We start from the raw sequence: 18497 nt of genomic DNA on the forward strand, positions 1-18497 counted from the left end.
GTACCTGCCGCTTGTTTAAAATTGAGCACCGCTGGGCAAAATGATTAGTTTCGGATCGAAAATCGCCCGAAGGAACGCGTTAGATCAGTGATCCAATGATCTGTCTTTATATCAAGCAGATCAGTGATCCGATGAATCCCTGTCCAGAGTGGATTTGATAGATCACTGATATGAAAATGGATTTGCACGAAAATCAGAAATCCTGATACGGATTCTCCCAAAGAACGTACCCTAAGTCTGCAATAGGCCTAAGATTTTATGAAGCGAACCACACATCCCGTGCTGAATTTTTCAAGAGTCTCTCGACTCTCGTGCCGTCGAGTCTTATCGTCGCCACAGGGAGTAGACAAAGAGTCTTAAGCGGTGAAACATTAACTGTTACCGTCGCCACAGGGAGTAGACAAAAGAATCTTAAGCGGTTGAAACACTGACTGCTATCGTCGCCACAGGGAGTTGACAAAGAGTCTTAGGCGGATGAAACATTGACTGTTTTAGTCTCGTGAAACATCACAAGGGTCACGGTGCACTGTAATAAGTGTCAGAAAATATGTTTGAAGGACCCGTGTTCTAGGCTACTAGAACTAACCGTGGAAAACAGTCAAGGCGTAGGGACCAAAGTAAAAGACTTCTTGTGCCCCTTCAGACTCGAGACGGTCAAACCCGAAACGAGTCCACAACGACTCTCTTCTAACAAATCATAAATGCCAAAGTAAACTGGTTCAATTTAATGAATAGGGCTAAAGAAATTTTTTTGTGTAATGCAACCAAGCAGTAGGGACCAAAGTAAAAGACTTCTTGTGCCCCCTCAGACTCGAGACGGTCAAACCCGAAACGAGTCCACAACGACTCTCTTTTAACAAATCATAAATGCCAAAGTAAACTGGTTCAATTTAATGAATAGGGCTAAAGAAATTTTTTTGTGTAATGCAACCAATCAGTTTCCGTCGAAGACATTTGGTAACCACAGAATTTGAGGACAACAGAAGCTTGAAATGACACGCTATTGTGAATGCTACGACCAAAAAGATGCAACTAACATTGCTCATCAGTCGCTATGAAAGCCATCATGGGTTGAAAAAAATCAGATCCACTTTCTCTGAAAACAAAAACGGGAAATTTACTTGCGATAACGAAATTAGGATGCCTGCAACAAAAACCGACGATAAACGTATTCAGATTTTTATTGTACGAAAGGTAGAGAGCAAACTTGACATTTTGTTGTTTGCCGTTCGCTTATCGACATGGTCCTAAAGAATTCTTCTAATATGCCAATCTTAGCATTTAAATATTTCTCAGTTGCTTCGCATTAAGTGGAAGAGTTAATTAGTTCAAGGGAAACAATTTTCTTTCACATGGCGTAGACGTCATGATTCATCATTTTTGTAAGTCCACGACGAGTGTCACAAATGTAACTTTCAACCTCGAGCGTTATTTCAACATCCCCTCTTTCACCCACATCTGGTGAGGAGAAACGTGTTAGATTTTACACACCTTGTGCGAAGGATAAACCCACAAATATGAACACAAATATGCGTTCAGGAAACATACTTCCAGCGACTGATTAGTTCGAAACGAAGCAAAGCAAGTGGTCAACACAAATTTTAACGGCCTCCTCCAAGGAACGTCACACCCAAGTATCTTGAACACTGTTAAGTTCCGCTTTGTTTTGACTTAACCATGGTAACACATTGAAGAGGGTTAAGAAGCGTGTAGTCATCAGTTGGGAGTGCGGAGAATCCATTTCATGCTCGAGTTGTCTTAGAGAGTTCGTTTGAGGTTTCTCTATTCCCATTTCGTTGAAAAAGAGGCTTTAATTACATCACGTAAGTGATCATTGCTTAAATATTAGTATTCAACCGAACCACGAACCAAATGTAAGCAAAATATTGCTAGTTCAGAAACATGTTTCTCGTGTACATGCGGAATGATGCCAATAAATTCAAAATGAGGTCTGGACTGTGAAACACGTGGCTTCAGTCTCCTTTTCAACGAAATGGGAATAGAGAAGCCTCAAATCAAAACCCCGAAATACGCTTTGTACGAGCATGATCAAGGAGTCGATGACTATCCTTCCAAGTTATTTTGTTTTTATGTGAACGATACAACAATTTCAGGACTGTAGCCCTCTCCTTCACAACAGCAACTTGAAAGGTAGGCGGATGTTATGTTAACTAAGCCGTAGATTGGACGTAAAATGCGCAAAAATTGAGTTTGCTTGTGTATGTGTACATTTTCGGTGTGTGAAAGTGAAATAACGGGTTACTTTTGACCTATTTTTATACTAGTCAGAAGTTGGCCGGTCGGAAAAATTCTTTTAGATTGTGTAAATAAATGGTAAATAATTGCTCAAATTGTTGCCAACACGTGTTTTGATGATGTTTTTCAAAATTTGGTACTTTTCATCGGTTCAAATTTTTTTCTTATTTTGAGACGCGACGTTGTGAGATTCGCCTGAAATTTTGAGCTTCAACAGCGGCATTTTGGCGGAATTCAGTGATTATCGAAAATAAATCGATATTCAGCCAAACGGAGTATCCAGTGGGTTTTTTCTCTCTCATATTTTGAAAATGTTCGATTTTTGGTCACATTTTCTCTTAAAAGCTGGGTTGGAGCTCCAAATTCACTCGTAGGAATAGTCTCATCAGAAAATCGTAAGAAAAGCAGTTAAAGCCACATTTTCACGTCCAACTAGCCTTTACGGCCTTCTACGTGCTTTCCTCGCTGAAGTTATGGAAGGAAAACATCTTCCTCTGCTGCCTTTTTTCGGCACAAAAGTTTCGATTAGGGAATGATCTGCCACAAAACTTTACTAAACCGTGACTTAGACCCCTGTGTATGTAACTTCTTCATTGAAGAAACCAGAAACGTGAATTCCTTCTTATCGAACAAATGATCGAGAAGTCGGGTTAAACAGAAACCAGTAAATGGACTTACTGCCATGCATATAGATGTCATGTCTTCCAAAGCTTTGGACTCGTTTGACTTAGAGTCTGTAAGGGATGCATTCCACACTCGGTCTGCCACAAAATTAATCATCGCACAAGCTAAAGAAGAACAAACGCTAGTTCGCACTCATAGGTTACAAAAAACGTCGATTAAACAATATGAGTGAATTAGCAGTAGATTGGGTTTTAACAACAAACTTCGATTCCATCGACTGAATTTTTCAATCAGCTGGATTTGTGTGCAAAGCAATTATCTTTAATTTCACTTTGGTTGCTGGATCACATGCATAATGCGACTTCTGTATCAGATTCCATACTCTTCCTTTTGGTAACCCTTTAACGCCCTGAAACTTGTTGCTTGAAAATTCTCCCCCCAAGCTGCTACACATTCCTAAACTAAATGTGTCATGAGAATTTGGTGTTAAATCAAGATAACAACTTCTACCTGATAAGTTTGAGTATTCTCATTACCTGTTTGCTGGATAATGTATGGATATTTTAAGGAGAAGATTCACCTTAATCACTTACGGGAATTAAAGGGTTAAAGTGCAGATCGATGGATGTGCTCTCTCTCATATCATAAAAAAGGTGGTATTTTTTTGTCAACTTTTCAAGGAATTTTAGACAGGAGACCGGGCAGAATTCTCAGAAATCTTTGAAAAATTAGATTTGTCGAGAGGTCGAGATACGGAGAAGAAGAAGAAGAAGAAGAAGAAGTTATTTACCTGTACAAGACCTGATTCTTTCTCAGGGACGTATGTTAAAAATGAATACATCATAAAGGAGACGAAAGGGTTAAAGGTTACTTCCCACCTTCGCGGGTGTCCTTCGGGAAAAAATTCAACTTTCGATCTGGAACCCCAAATACCGCGATCTATAAACTGTCCAGCGAGGTTTTGAAATAAGAACAAACATATGTTTACGTATGTCACACAGGAAATGTTAATCTTAAATTTATTCCATGACTCATTTCATAACTTTTGCGGCATTCCTAGAATGGACTGCGAAATTTTCTTAGCTCTGCTACTATCTCTCCTTTTACTTTTTTTTCACATTTTCTCTGAAAAAGGATACAGGAATGTTTTAGGATGTCACACCAGCCGCTGCACGCGCGCCTGCCTCACGACAATAATACGATCGTACGTTTCAATGCCGAGTGATATATAGCCAACAGTTCAGTTAAAACCAAACGCAAACGTCAAGTAAATATATATATATATATATATATATATATATATATATATATTATGAGAGGAAAAAGGGAAGCAACTACATTTCCCAAAATGGGAAATGTAGTTGCGTCCTTTTTTCCTCTCATAATATTTATTTTGCTCTGATTCAACGTATTGAGCACTGTTCCACGCGAAAATCGACTTGCAGACTTCCTATTCATTAACTCTATCATAAACATTCATTTTTTTTTTTCATTACATAGCAACTCTGTAACTCTTAGGTCATAACGTGAGTGACATGTTGCCAAATAAATACATGTGGTGTGAAGACTCCGTCCTTAACAGAAAAACCTTGGGAAACGTTTAAAGGCCCTTTCACCTAGAATAAGGTTTGTAGCGTGTCGGTGCTGATTGAAATCTGGCATGTTTTCTACCGTCCTCGTGGAAAAGGGGCCTGAAATTGTTTCCCTGAAATTGAATTATTCGCTCCTCCCCCTACCCGTGAATATTGACCGTGATAAAAAGTCAGGGCCAAGGGATTGAAGTAAAAGACTCCTTGTGCCCCTTCAGACTAGCGACGGTAAAACGGAACTAAGAACTGCATCAGGAATCTTTTCCATCTGTAGACCAGAGGGGGTTAAAAGCTTCAAGCATCTCCTTCGCACGGGAAACACTTTGCGCTTGATAAATGGGCTGTGAGAAGGGTCCAAACATACTTATGCCCAATAAAATAAACTGTATTGTTATTATCATTATCACTTTGAAAGCCAAAAATGAAAAATGACGACAACTTTGGACAAATAAAGCGAGCGCACGAGCTAAAATATCCTTTCGCCTGTCAAAAGCTCAACTTTAGCCTGTAAAACACAATGCACCACAATGCTCAACGAAGTGTTAACGATGATAATTTCCTTGCCCGCTTGTCGCAGAGATATCTTTATCGGATCTTATATTGGATAAAAAACATTCGAATGGAAACAAAATAAAGTAGAATTTCTCGAAGGTCTACCTTCTTTATGTAGAAACTGTGAGAACTTGACACTGAATTTGTCTTAAAAGACTTTTAATGACAAAATGACAAACCATTGCTAACCTACAATTATCTTTTCAAGGTTTAAAATAATTCTCCCAAAAAAGGAAAAGAATAGCTCAAGGAAAGAATATCTTATACATTCCACGGGCTATAATCTAACGAGTAGTTAAAAAAGCAATGAATTGAAAGACAGGAGTGCAGTATTGCCTAAAACACCCGAGAATAGCTATCTTTTTCTATAGCAGTAAAAGTGCACACTTTGCTAAGTATTATATATTCGATATATACTCGAACAGTCTAGACAAACGTATTCCACGTATAAAAACAAAGAAAAATACTACTGGATTTTAAACTTCGAGTTTTTTTTTTTTTTTATTGGATCCATACTTCAAGACCTCTCAGCACGTGCTAAAAGCTGTAAAAACAAACAGAAAATTAAAATTAGTTTAGGCGAAATACAATACGTCTCATACGATTCCCCCTAGATGTCTATGGGCATGAATTTAATTATGAAAAACTTATCATTACTTGTAAGAAATAGAGATCCACATGGCCAGAATAAGGTTGGAAACCGCAGCGACCACTGAAAATGAATGAATAAAGAAATAAATTATTAAATATATAAACAAATGAATGATAGCAATGACGATACCTCTTTTATTACAATATATATTTGCTGCACTATTACATAGTTTTGCTATGGGCAGGAATGAAAACAAAAGATTTAGTTATTTTTTTCTAAGTTTTGTTGCCTACTTTAGTTAATAAAGTGTAATAAAAAAGAAATAAAAAAGTTGCTGATGCAACTAACGTAACATTCAATAAATAATGGTAATAGGACCAAGTGTAGTCCAGTTCTGTCTGTAATCATGCGAGTGATTAACAAAATCGGGCGACCGCAAAGCGGGAGTCCAATTTGTCAGTCACTAGCACGATTACTGACAGAATTGGACTACAAGAATTCCTGTTACCAATTAATCATAATTGGTACAATTTCCCAAAGAAAAAACATGCATTTTGGACAAACAACTCCGGTATAGAGAGTGTCTAAAGTAAAAAATTCCTCCATTTTTGAAATTCCCCAGTTTTTTTCAGGATGAATGGTTGTTGCTATGGTTATTGTGATCAATTCTGTTATTGGTGGATTTTGTTCGGTGGACTGAGTATGATTGGCGACTGATCACAGCTGTCCGATTACAGCCAACTGTCCGATTACAGCTGAACAGAATGATTAGTGAAGAATAAAGCAGCTAATGCACTAATCACATTTGAGGAAAACGTAATGGTTATGATTAGTATTGTAAGTAGTATCTTATTATGCGTAGTTATTTGGTTCTGTACGATGGGCTGATCAAACATAAAAAAGAACTATATTTCCAGTGTCAGTCAGTTCCTTAGGAATCATACTACAGAAATCGAATTGCACTGAGGGAGCCACGCCATTCAATTTACAAAGATGTAATCGAAGTAATGGTGGTTAATGCAGAACATTAAGAGTTTTTAAGTGATGCTTTTCTTGATGCAGTTAGAGATCCGATGAATTTTTATAGAGAATTATCCTTTCCTACCCAGACTTGAGGCTGAGGGGCAATACGTCACACAATCCTTTGAGTCTTTAGACTTGTACTTATGTCCCCGACAGCTGTGTTCTTTCTTCTTACATACACCTTCAACCACAAATGGTCCACCTCCTCCGTCACACTTTTTGCACTCGCCATCCTTTGGTTTCCATTCTGAGAAAGTAACTCCTAAAAAAATATTTAACATAAATCTAACTATTACTGAAAGCTACAAAACAGGGGTTTTACTGCATCATGGACAAACTTCCCGTGGACAAAGTAATGATATAAATGTGAAAATATAAAATAATTTTTTTTTTTACGCGCGCACGCGCTCTGATTGGTCGAGAATTGCCATCTTTCTCGCTATTTAAGAATTTTTTCATGCTTAGCGTGCGTGTATCGAATTATGGATGCACGCGGGAAGTTTGGAGAGCACGAAAAAATGCAACTCTGACGAGTACAAACGATGATAATGAGTTTAAGTTAACACTTTTCAAAAGAAAGCGTTCTTGCCATGAAGTATTTGCTGATTGGATTGAATGAACTTGTTAAATTCTGGTGGAAATTGGATGCTGATCTCGATACAAGAGTTAAGTTTTTAAAAGAATGGTTTCAAAAACAAAACGAATTTACAACAGAATTCGAAAGCACCCGAGCAATTATACCAAAACAGTTATTCGCATTTATACTAAAACAATTATTCGCCTCAGACTCGACTTCGTCTCTGGGGTTATTTAACAATATTCACTGAGCCTGAGGCCAATAACTATCAAATATAGATAAAATAAGTAAAGTAAATAGGGATATGTTGACATTATCCACAGAGCTTGAAGATAACATCATTTTGGTATACCTGTACGGTAATAATCAGAGATACCTCGTTCCCCATTAATCATCACAAAATCGCGAAGTGCACGACGAGTTTTACAATTTGTACTTTTAAGAATAATTTCATTCCTTGTGAGGTATTATTCAACCAATAATCAATCAGAGTGCGACTCTTAATAAATTAATGATACTAACCGACTGCTTCATAGGTGTATTTTTTTGTGTAACAGTGTAGTAATGCTTCCATATCAATTAAAACCAGGCATACTTTGACTTTTGCAATCGACCAATCTCCAGCCGCCTTTTTGAAAGTCACTTCTGAAAACATCACCATAGGGCTGTAAATCTTCAATTTAGCACATAACTGTAGCGAGAAAATAAAGTAAATGCTAATCACTATCAACGTTTGCTTTTCACTAGAAAATATTTTTAACAAAGACCGAACATTTAAATCGGGATGTTTGACCTTATCGACTAGACTCTTGCGCTTTCTACAAGTTTCGCTTCCGTTTTCCGAGCAGGAAAAAAGCTCGTTCAGTCGTGACTCAAGGTACAAACCTCGATCTCGGTTAGTAAGAGGTATTTATTGTCTTTTTCCCATCATTGTTCTAAGCCTGAGGTTATACACCAACTATTCAACAAAACGGTAAACACTTACGATATCTGTGAGATTTTTTTTCAAGTCCAGATAAATTTTTGAGGAGCTATCATTCAAGCTAGCGTTCCAACGATCTTCGTGTAGCTGAATAGTATACCTGCCGCATGCTGAAATAAAACAAAAAGCATTATCAAGTCACAAACAAGAAATGTACGCCATGTTATATGGTCTTAAACCCAGAGGCTACTAGGTGCAGGTAAGGTGAACAAAACGAAATGCGGGTGGACAGCGAAACCCGACAACTCTTTCATTTGAAAAAATCAAGAAAGACTGATTAGGTCCACAAGGACCTCCAAACTTGACTGGTGTTTTCAGTCCTACAGTCACCTACCGATCGATAGTGAAGATTGTCGCGACAAAAACCACTTGTGGATCGCGTATGTAGAAAGTTCGTAGTGCGGATAGCAAATCAAAACGTTTCAGTGAAATAAAGCAGATGCATACATCAAAATCCATAAAAAGACAATTTCGCACGCCGAAACAGCTATTAGTGGATATTTAGCCTGCAAAATGCGCCACAATGCCCGACAAAGTGAGAATAGTAATGAGATGGTCATCCTCTTTAATTTCTGTTTTCGTTTTCTTTTTTGTTTGTCCCTCTTCTGTTCCTCTTCTGAGAATTTAGTCGTAATTGTGCTGAAAAAGAAATAATTTTTCAACTAACGCCGGCATCCACTGAAGGATATTATTCATTTTCTTTAACTTGCGTCTATACTCAAAGATTTTTGGTTTTGTCAATGGTTATTTGATAGGACAACTAAAATAGTGAGGAAGTATCTTTGAAGGATAAAGAGAAGGTATCCAAAAACTCCTGTAACACTTAGATTGAAGTAATATAAGTAAACCTTGGAAAGCGTGAAGGAAAAATGCGTTTATAGAGCTAAGTTCACTTACATGAGTCTGCAGTTGGCTCTTCGTCTACACGACAATCTCTTTGTGGAGTTGCTGAGGTGGGCTTGAACCACGCTAGGGTTGACATATTTAACGCTGTGGTCTGCGACACTAGCAAATTGAGTTAACGCCTCAGTATCTAACAGATATTTAACAACTATTCACCGAAGTTGAGGTGGCTATTAGTGGATATTTACCTTGCCACTTCGCATCTCGGTAAATATCCACTGCTGGTTACCAACACTGTTTCAGTATACATGAGAACAGTGAGATAACAGTGAGCACAAAAATAAGACTTAAACTAATTTAATCCTACAACATATTCTTGATAAGACTAATTAACTTAAAGGGCATGTAAACCCAAAAAACGTTCATTTTCTTTTCACATAGATGTTTAGTAAATATATCAAGTACACCAAAGGTACCATTCGTTTATTCTCAAAAGTCCATTTTCACTTTGTAAAAGCTCTTCCAAATTCGAAACATTCGCCATCTTGAATGGCGCCATCTTTCCTGTGACGTCACGGGTGGATCCTCCAAAGTCTCGTTTTATAATCGCGTGAGGCACGAGGGAGTCTTTTCTACAGCCGTTGTTTGCTGGTCTCGTCATGATTTTTTTACGTACAGTTTGCTTCAATATAATCAATTTTTTCGTAATGGTGAAGCGTTGTGCCGTCCAGTTTTGTACTGATTCAAACAAAACTGGGCATACAATGCAAATATTTCCAAATGACGCAAATTTGAAGCGACAATTTGTGAAATTTGTTCAAGTGAAAATAGCCGATTTCGTCGAGCCGTTCGAACGTTCTGTTGTTTGTAGCAGTCATTTTTATTCCTGGTGCTGTACCGACGATTCAGGCCTCACCAGAAGCAAATTATTCGGAAGACGAAAAACGACCCATACAGTCGGCAGACGACGAGGATTCGGAAGTGGCTGACCAAACTGAGAAAGAAGTTGAGCTCTTCAAAAGTTAGAGGTCAACAGAGAAAGTACAAAATCGATTTACATGAGAACGTTTCGCTAATTAAACAACAATAGCTTTATTGGTTCTCTAAAAACATCTTTTTTCTCATTTAATGAAAGATTATGGGGAAGCCAGTTGTTTGGGAGCCAGCGCTGAGCCCGTAAAAGACACTGACATGTCTGAACCTTTGCCTGTCGAAACACGTATCAAAGAAAGAGAATTCGTTGATATCAGTGTGTTATAACGTGATCTGGAATTTTGTCGGTTCTATACAAAGAATTCTATACAGGATCCCATAATCAACCCTTATGTTCTATAAGAAAATCCATGCCAGCCCCACTTAGTGCTTCCTTTGAGAAACCCTGCAGAGAAACAGCAGAAGAATTTGTGTCACGGTTTTCACAGCAGTGAAAATACATTCAAAGGTCAGTAGGACAATATTCATCATTTTGAGTACAACTTAAAAGATCCTGATTTCAGCTTGCAAAACTATCTTTTCAATAATGCAAATCGAAGCAAACACAAACAGGGTTGGATAACTATGAAGGCCACACAAGGAAATGCACATGATACAACTTGTTTTATCGATGGAAATGCTTCTGAGATGAAGGATATTGTTTACCGCACAAGATAGCACAGCGACCCTAAAGTGTTTGCTGAGATATCCCCAACACCAACGAACAAGCTATCTGTAGGCAATTTAGCGAAATTTCCTGCCAGGAAAGAAGCGAAAAACAACTAGCTCTAGTATTGTATTATTAAATCAATGGCAGAAACAACTCAAGTAAATCGATCTCAAAATGTAACAAAACAGATGAAACAGAAAATATTTAGCTTAGTCGTTTCTGGTGTGATTATCTGTGCTTTACTGCTGCCTGTAAGCGTACTTGGCCGTCTCCAGCACCCAGAAATCGAGGCAAATTGACTGAAAACCTGGATGCTCAGTGATACAACTTATCTGGGTTTCAGGCCATTTTGCCACAATTGCCCGATTTCCGTACAACAAACACTTTCATGAGTTTTCGGTATTGGTTGACAAGTTCCACACTCGCACCTTTGATAATTTTATATAAAACACTCTCAGAAGCTCAAGTTTAAAAAAATTCTGTTGCATTCCTTTAGATTGTACCCTCGCTGTATTGCATTTTCATGTCAAATACAAATAAATCACAAAGTGAATTAAATACCAGTCTGAGTTTCCGAGACGGTCGCATCGCTGTCGACATGTTCTGTACTGTCTTCGTGCGGATCGCTTCGGTGAACCCTACGCGGCGGACGTAGCCCAGACTCTCCTAAAGATTCTGGATTATCCCCAGCGCTGTCATGTACTAAGCTTAAGGCATTCGAGTCGCTACCTTCTGAAAAAACATCTTCCGAACTACCGCTACTTACACGAACTCCCACACCAGTTCTACTGGGAAATATGTGTTGCGCAATATTTTGGTTCCACCGCTTACGTCACGACTTCTCGCTATTGTTTTTACCGGAAGTGGAATTTCAGTTGATAATGCCGATTTTCTCCTAAAATAAGTCGAATTGGACAAAACTAATTTCAAATTCGTTTTCTACGCCACTTTTTACATAGTATAAGAAAAACATGTATTTTTGGGTTTACATGCCCTTTAAGAAAACAAATTGTGCATTTTTGTCTTTTCATTTTGGAGAGGATATTCTATATTAAAAGAATACAAGCAGTTTATACATATTTACATTCTTATGTCGAAAGACACGCAGGTTGCGCTACGAGTAAAAAGTGTTTTCAGAAACTGTTAGATATGAAGAACATGCCGTAGTGACTGATTTTAAACGCAGGACCTTCTTTTGGGTAACGTGACAAAACAGTGTTGCTTTGGCAGGTCGTTTTTCTCATTCCACAATCATGTATCACAACTTTTCTCAAGCGTGTCTCATTCCTCTTTGGATCATTTCACGTTAAACATACTGCGAATTTTCTTAGCTCTGCTACCATCTCTCCTTTTACTATTTTTTCAATTTTTCCTGAAAAAGGGTACAGGAATGTTTTAAGGTGTCACGCCAGTCGCTACACACGCGCCTGCCTCATGACAATACGTTAAATACCGTGTGATATATTGCCAACCGTTCAATCAAAACCAAACGCATATGTCAAGTAAATATAAATAAATCTATATGTGTGTGTGTGTGTATGTGTCATTGAGTCAAGTAAATAGATATAACCTAACTCTTTCATAAACATTCATTTTTTTCATTACATAGCAACTCTTTAACTCTTAGGTCACAACGTGAGTGACATGTCGCCGAATACATGTGGCGTGAATTTATAGCAGGAACCGGTGGGGACTCCGTACTTAACCTTAAATCTTTGGTATGGGATGAGCCATGGGAGACTTTTAATGATCCTTTCACCTACGATAAGGTTTTAGCTTATCGATGCTGATCAAAATCTGGCAAGTTTTCTACCATCTTAATAGAAAGTGGCCTGAAATTGTTTGCCTGAAATTGATCATGATCTCTTGGCATATATTGTTAACAGAAGTCACACGTACAATGTTGATGTTATCCACGTTTGGCAGAGAGTATGGAAAATTATGTGAGATTGAGTCTGCGATAGACCTAAGATTTTATGAAGCGAACCACACATCCCTTGCTGAATTTTTCAAGAGTCTCTCGTATCTCGTCTGGTCGAGTCTTGTGGTCGACACGGGGAGTAGACAATGAGTCTTAAGCGGGTGAAACATTGACTGTTTTAATCACGTGAATCATCACAAGGGTTACGGTGCACTGTAATGAGTGTCAGAAAATATGTTTGAAAGAACCGTGTTCAAGGCAACTAGAATTGACCATGAAAAAAAGTCAGGGCGAAGAGACTAAAGTAAAAGACTCCTTGTGCCCCTTCAGACTCGAGACGGTCAAACGCAAAACGAGTCCACAACAACTCTTCCTAATAAATCTTAAATGCCTAAGGAAACTGGCTCAATTTAATGAATGGGGCTAATGTATTCTTGTGTAAGGGCCGGGTCGCATTACGGACCAATTTTTATTTTGGCTTGAAAAAATCGGCTAGAAAATCAAATTGCATCAAACCGGAAATGAAAATAAAATTGAGCTTACGGCCGGGTCGCACTACGGACCAATTTTCGTTTTGGCTTGAAAAAATCGGGCTGGAAAATCAAACTGCATCAGACCGGAAATAAAAATAAGATTGAGCTTATACGGTCGCATTTCAACGAGTGAAAATGCAAGCGTCAATCACACAGGGGAAATTTAAGCGGTGAAATTTTGTTCAGTCACGACAGGGTAACAGTGACTCTTCTTTGTTCGGCGCTCACATCAGGCCAAATTGAGGGTGCCGGTGTTACCCAGGTACTGAAGGAAGAAATACTTCTCACTTCTTGGCATTTGGTGGCCGTAGTAAGGAAAGGGAAAATCTCGCCCGTCCATGCTGTAGCTTCGAACCGCACGCAATGAAAACGTCAGTGTAAATGATGAAATTTCGCTCTCTTTTTCACTTTCGAGACCTTGTCGTCTATATTAGGAGTCACTTTTTTCAACTGTCGATAGCTTTGGCGGCGGGCTCCTTTGATTTTTCGAGATTTGGAAAAATTGGTCTGCCCAACCGAAGCGCACAGGCGTCTTTGATGTTTTTTTTCACGATTTTGAAATTTTTGAAAATTCACAAATGAGGGGTCTCATCAGAAAAAAAGGTGTGTTGACAGATTCAGTCCCTAGAGTAAACAAGTTTCTGCTAAATCGTCTGTAATGCGACCCGGCCGTAATCAACCAGTTTTCATCGAGGACATTTGGTAACCAAAGAAATTGAGGACAACCGAAGCTTGAAACGACGCGCCATTTAGAATGATAAGTAACCGTCACCAGTGAGATAGGTATGACCAAAAGATGTAACTAACTTAGCTTATCGGTCGCTATGACCTCTTCAAAGCTATTATAGGTTGAAATAAATTAGATCCACGTTCTCCAAAAACAAAAACGGGAAATTGACTTCTGAGATCGAAATTAGGATGCCTACAACAGAAACCGACGATAAACGTATTCAGATTTTTAACTTTTCTGTTCGAAAGGCAGAGCGGAAGAAACTTGACATTTTGTTGTTTGCCGTTTGCATCAACATGGTCCTAAAGAATCCTCCTAATATGCTAATCTTAGCACTTAAATATTTCTCAGTTGCTTTGCATTAAGTGGAAGAGTTATTCAAGGAAAACAGTTTTCTTTTTCATGGCGTAAACGTCATGATTCATACCATAAGTCCACGACGAGTGTCACAAATGCAATACCCTCTTTCAACCACATCTAGTGGGGAGAAATGCGTTGACGTTTACATACCTTGTGCGAAGGATAAACCCACAAATATGAATACAGTTATGTGCTCAGGAAACATCTTTCCAGGGACTGATTAGTTCCAAACGAAGCAAAGCAAGTGGTCAACACAAATTTTTAACGGCGTCCCCTGAGAAACCTGACACCCTACTACTTTGGACAGTTCAGTTCCGTGTTTTCCTGCTTTGTTTTTAAGTAACCATGGTAACACATTGACTTACATTTGAAGAGAGGTAAAAAACCTGTCGATATTAGTTGAGAATACGGAGAACACATTTCATGCTCGAGTTGCCATCGAGAGTTCGGTTAAGTTATGTTAAGTTAAGTTATCAATAAACACGCACGACGAGCTTTGCTCAAGAAAAAAATTCTCACCAGGGAAGCCTAAAATGATCCATAGGCTTGTCAATGTAAAGCGAGAGGACTCAATTAGCAAGTGAAAGAGAGGCGTTTGGCTTCGAACGTGAAATTAATTGATTAAACATGCGCAAGGATCCGCGCGGCTTGCGCGTTAGCGAGTGCCAAGTAAATTTTAGACTCTTTCGCACAATTTTTGCTTTGGAAATAACTACGCAATCATAGCATCGATGACAATTTTCACAATTGCAAAATGATTCAGCGACAGAAACGGCTTAGCTAAACCCAAACGTGTCATGACACTTGAGGATAGCCTGTTTAGACTGCGCGACTTGAGAATCAAGCAACAGATGTTGTAACCGGCATGTTGTGTCTGTTATCCACATATTTATTGGTTTGTGACACAAAGAGCGATTATCTGTTCTGCCACAACAATGCCAAAGTTAAATTGTGACAGCTAACTAATATTCTACTCTGATCAGACCTTTGACTCTGGGTAAGCAAGGGAGGCCGAGAGATGGGTTTATTTCCCTCTTTGCATATCTATAAAAACCTTCCAAGAACTACTTTATTCAGAAAACTAAAGTGTCCAAATCCATCAATGATTCCTTAACCGGCCGAAGTCAAAGAATGTTCACAAAAGTTAATTCGATTGACAAGCTACATACTGATATAGCTAACTGATCTGTTGTATAAGCGTATCCTCTTACATGCTAGCATGGAGATTTGCTGTTCATTTAAATCGTTCGCTGGTGGGACTTTTGGGTATAGTTATCGAGAAGACCGACGTTGCATATCTCAGGTCGTTCCCTTGCGTAGTTGTAAAAAAGACATTTCAAGTCACTTGCGGAGATCCAGAAACTGAAGTTGGTCTTATTATGTCACGTGCCGGCATTTCGAGACGCCAAAAGATATCGATGATTTTACAATTTGCCCAACTCATAGATCGAATCTCGTTACCACAATTATGAGGAAATATTGGGCTACAACATATGAAAGTTGGAGAGAAAACGATTTTTGGGCGACTTGCCACAATATTTCAAATTTGTTCGATGGATGCTGACATCCTCTCTTAACTTGAGATACGAGACGTAACATCGGTCATAGATTGTAAAAGAGGTTTGTGAGTAAAGAACCTTTTCGACTTGTCTCTGTTTATTTTCTCGCAGCCTAATACATGTAGTTAGCAATGCTCGCAGCGGCGCGCCAGGAAACGCTAGCAAGAAAAAAACTTCTACGATTATACTCCTTCAATAATTGCTTTAAAGTACATCACTTCCTTAGCATTTGACCAATTATGTGCTGCCAGCGAAGGGTGCAAAAAAAGCTTCGTTATAAATTTCTTTACAGGAAAATATTATCGGGGGAAAAAACGGGTTCTGCTGCGCTATGTGATGCATGAGTGTTCTAATCGCGGTTACAGCTTGCTGTTGTTTGCGGTGTTATCTTCCGGAGTGGACATACCATGACTACATTTTTGTTAGCGTTTAAAAATCGAAAAATACATGGTTTTGGTGAAAAACTTCATCCGTTTTAACTCTGAGCCACTGTCGAGTTGTGTGTATCAATAGAATGGGTTAGCAAATTTGCATTATAAGTTTCGCGAAGGGCTAGAGGAAATAATTGACTCCACGCGAGTGAAGCCGACGCTCTAGGTCGGCGTCGATCCTACATTATCTTTTGTAAAAAAAAGTTTCAATCATTTAGTTGAATTGAAGTAAACATGAGTTGTTGGTTCCACGCGAGGGTTTAACCTTGAAAAATGCAAGCACGCGAGTGAAGCTGCGAAATTTTCTCAGCTCTGCTTCCATCTGTCTACTTTTTTATCAATTTTTTCCTGAAAAAGGATACAGGAATGTTTTAGGATGTCGCTGCACACGCGCCTGCCTCATGACAAAACTACGATCGAAGTACGTTTAATACCGAGTGATATATTGCCAACTGTTCAATCAAAACCAAAAGCAAATGTCAAGTAAATATATATTTACCTGGTATGGGATGAGCTATGGGAAACGTTTAATGACCCTTTCACCTAGAATAAGGTTTTAGTGTATCGATGCTGATTGAAATCTGGCAAGTTTTCTACCATCCCAGTAGAAAGGGACCTAAATTTGTTTGCCTGAAATTGATCATGACCTCTTGGAATATCTGTTAACAGAAGTCACACGTGCAATGTTGATGTTATCCTTGTCTGGCAGAGAGTATGGAAAATTATGTGAGATTAAGTCTGCTATAGGCCTAAGATTTGATGAAGCAAACCATACATCCCTCGCTGAATTTTCCGAGTCTCTCGTATCTCGTCTCTTCGAGTCTTACGATCGCCACCAGAAGTAGATTAATAGTCTTAAGAGATTGAAACATTGACTGTTTTAATCACATGAAACATCACAAGGGTTACGGTGCACTGTGATGACTGTCAGAAAATATTGACCCATGTTCTAGGCAGTCAGAATTGACATTGAAAAACAGTTAGGGCGAAGAGACTAAAGTAAAAGACTCCTTCTGCCCCTTCAGACTCGCGACGGTCAAACGAAAAATGAGTGCGCAACAACTCTTTTTTTGTGTAATGCAATTAATCAGTTTTCGTCGAGGACATCTGGTAACCAAAGAAATTGGTTACCAAGCCGATCTTGAAACGATGCTTTATGATATATATAGGATAAGTTACCGTTACTAGGTACGACCAAAAGATGCAACCAACATTGCCCTTCAGACGCTATGACCCCCTCAAAGCCATTATAGGTTGAAAAAAATTAGATCCACGTTCTCTGAAAACAGAAACGGGATATTTACTTCTGACATCGAAATTAGGATGCCTACGACTGAAACCGACGATAAACATATTCAAATTTTTACAGAAGATTGTTCTAAAGACAGAGACTGCAAACTTGACGTTTTATCATTTGCCGTGCGCAACTTCAAATCTCGAGCGTTATTTCAGCATCCCCTCTTTCACCCACATCTGGTGGGGAGAAATACGTTAACATTTACTTACCTTGTGCGATGGATAAACCCACAAATAAGAACACAGTTATGTGCTCAGTAAACATGTTTCCAGCGACTGATTAGTTCGAAACGAAGCAAAGAAAGTGGTTGACACAAATTTTTACGGCGTCCTCTGAGAAACCTGACTCCGAAGAACCTTGGACACTATTAGGTTCCATGTTTTCCTGCTTTGTTTTGACGCAACCATGGTAACACGTTGACCTACATTTGAAAAGAGGTAAAAAACGTCTCGTTATCAGTTGAGAGTGCGGAGAACACATTTCGTGTTCGAGTTGCCTCAGAGAGTTTGGTTAAGTTAAGTCATCAATAAGTACATTTTAAATCATTTCGGGGTTGATAAGGAGATGAATGTTCTAACTTTGTCAGCCCAAATGATTCGAAATGCTGATTTCAAGTCCGCGAATGTCTGCACATTTTCAGACATTTTGATAGTGAATTATGTCATTTTATAGCTCTCTAACGACACCTTATCTTGAGAACAGTCGTTATATTTAGATTTTCCTAGGAAAACATTCTCTCAACGGGTTTACTCACACAAACAGCGGCGGTTACACCCGGTTGAACGATGCATTGTACATGTGCCGAATTCAATTCAAGAATATGCACTAAATGCATGTAAAATGCAATGTCTATTTCAATTAAATTTGGCAGATTCGAATTAGTTTACACTTCCTGATCTGCATCTTCGACTAAGCCAATCGAATATTCGCAAGAGCACTCCTGATATTCGTCAATGGTGTTGGTTGACGTTTCAATAAAAGGTTTG

At 38.7% G+C, this 18497-nt stretch overlaps 2 protein-coding genes and 1 long non-coding RNA gene across 3 annotated transcripts in view; all 3 read right to left on the reverse strand.

The window, feature by feature from the left end:
* Positions 1–17870, reverse strand: part of LOC113679620 (uncharacterized) — a 32589-nt gene extending 14719 nt beyond the window's left edge. Inside the window, exon 1 of the mRNA XM_089200314.1 lies at positions 17721–17870. Coding sequence (XP_089056440.1) covers positions 17721–17775 — 55 coding nt within the window. The 5' untranslated portion in view covers positions 17776–17870. The remainder of the gene's footprint in view (positions 1–17720) is intronic.
* On the reverse strand, positions 5164–11473 carry LOC149048074 (uncharacterized). Its single transcript, XM_089200318.1, has 7 exons — positions 11242–11473; positions 9093–9200; positions 8199–8305; positions 7736–7904; positions 6719–6898; positions 5679–5733; positions 5164–5565 (listed from the first exon to the last, which is right to left on the reverse strand). The coding sequence occupies exons 2-7, from the start codon at positions 9175–9177 to the stop codon at positions 5559–5561; spliced, it is 603 nt and encodes a 200-aa protein (XP_089056444.1). The 5' UTR covers positions 9178–9200; positions 11242–11473; the 3' UTR covers positions 5164–5558.
* LOC149048075 (uncharacterized) lies at positions 10112–10813 on the reverse strand. The gene is made up of 2 exons (XR_016184953.1): positions 10677–10813; positions 10112–10416 (listed from the first exon to the last, which is right to left on the reverse strand). It is a non-coding gene; the product is annotated as an uncharacterized LOC149048075 (long non-coding RNA).
* Positions 17871–18497: the final 627 nt, after the last annotated feature.

Source organism: Pocillopora damicornis, chromosome 3, assembly GCF_964200805.1.
Source record: "Pocillopora damicornis chromosome 3, jaPocDami1.2, whole genome shotgun sequence".
NCBI lineage: Eukaryota > Metazoa > Cnidaria > Anthozoa > Scleractinia > Pocilloporidae > Pocillopora > Pocillopora damicornis.

Bases quoted from the DNA above. Each gene is read 5' to 3' on its own strand.
- LOC149048074 (XM_089200318.1), bottom strand. From the start codon at position 9,177: ATGTCAACCCTAGCGTGGTTCAAGCCCACCTCAGCAACTCCACAAAGA. The intron at 8,306-9,092 runs GTAAGTGAACTT...GTTTTATTTCAG, and splicing joins AGAGCCAACTGCAGACTCAT to CATGCGGCAGGTATACTATT. The intron at 6,899-7,735 runs GTTAGTATCATT...ATATTTTTTTAG, and splicing joins ATACACCTATGAAGCAGTCG to GAGTTACTTTCTCAGAATGG.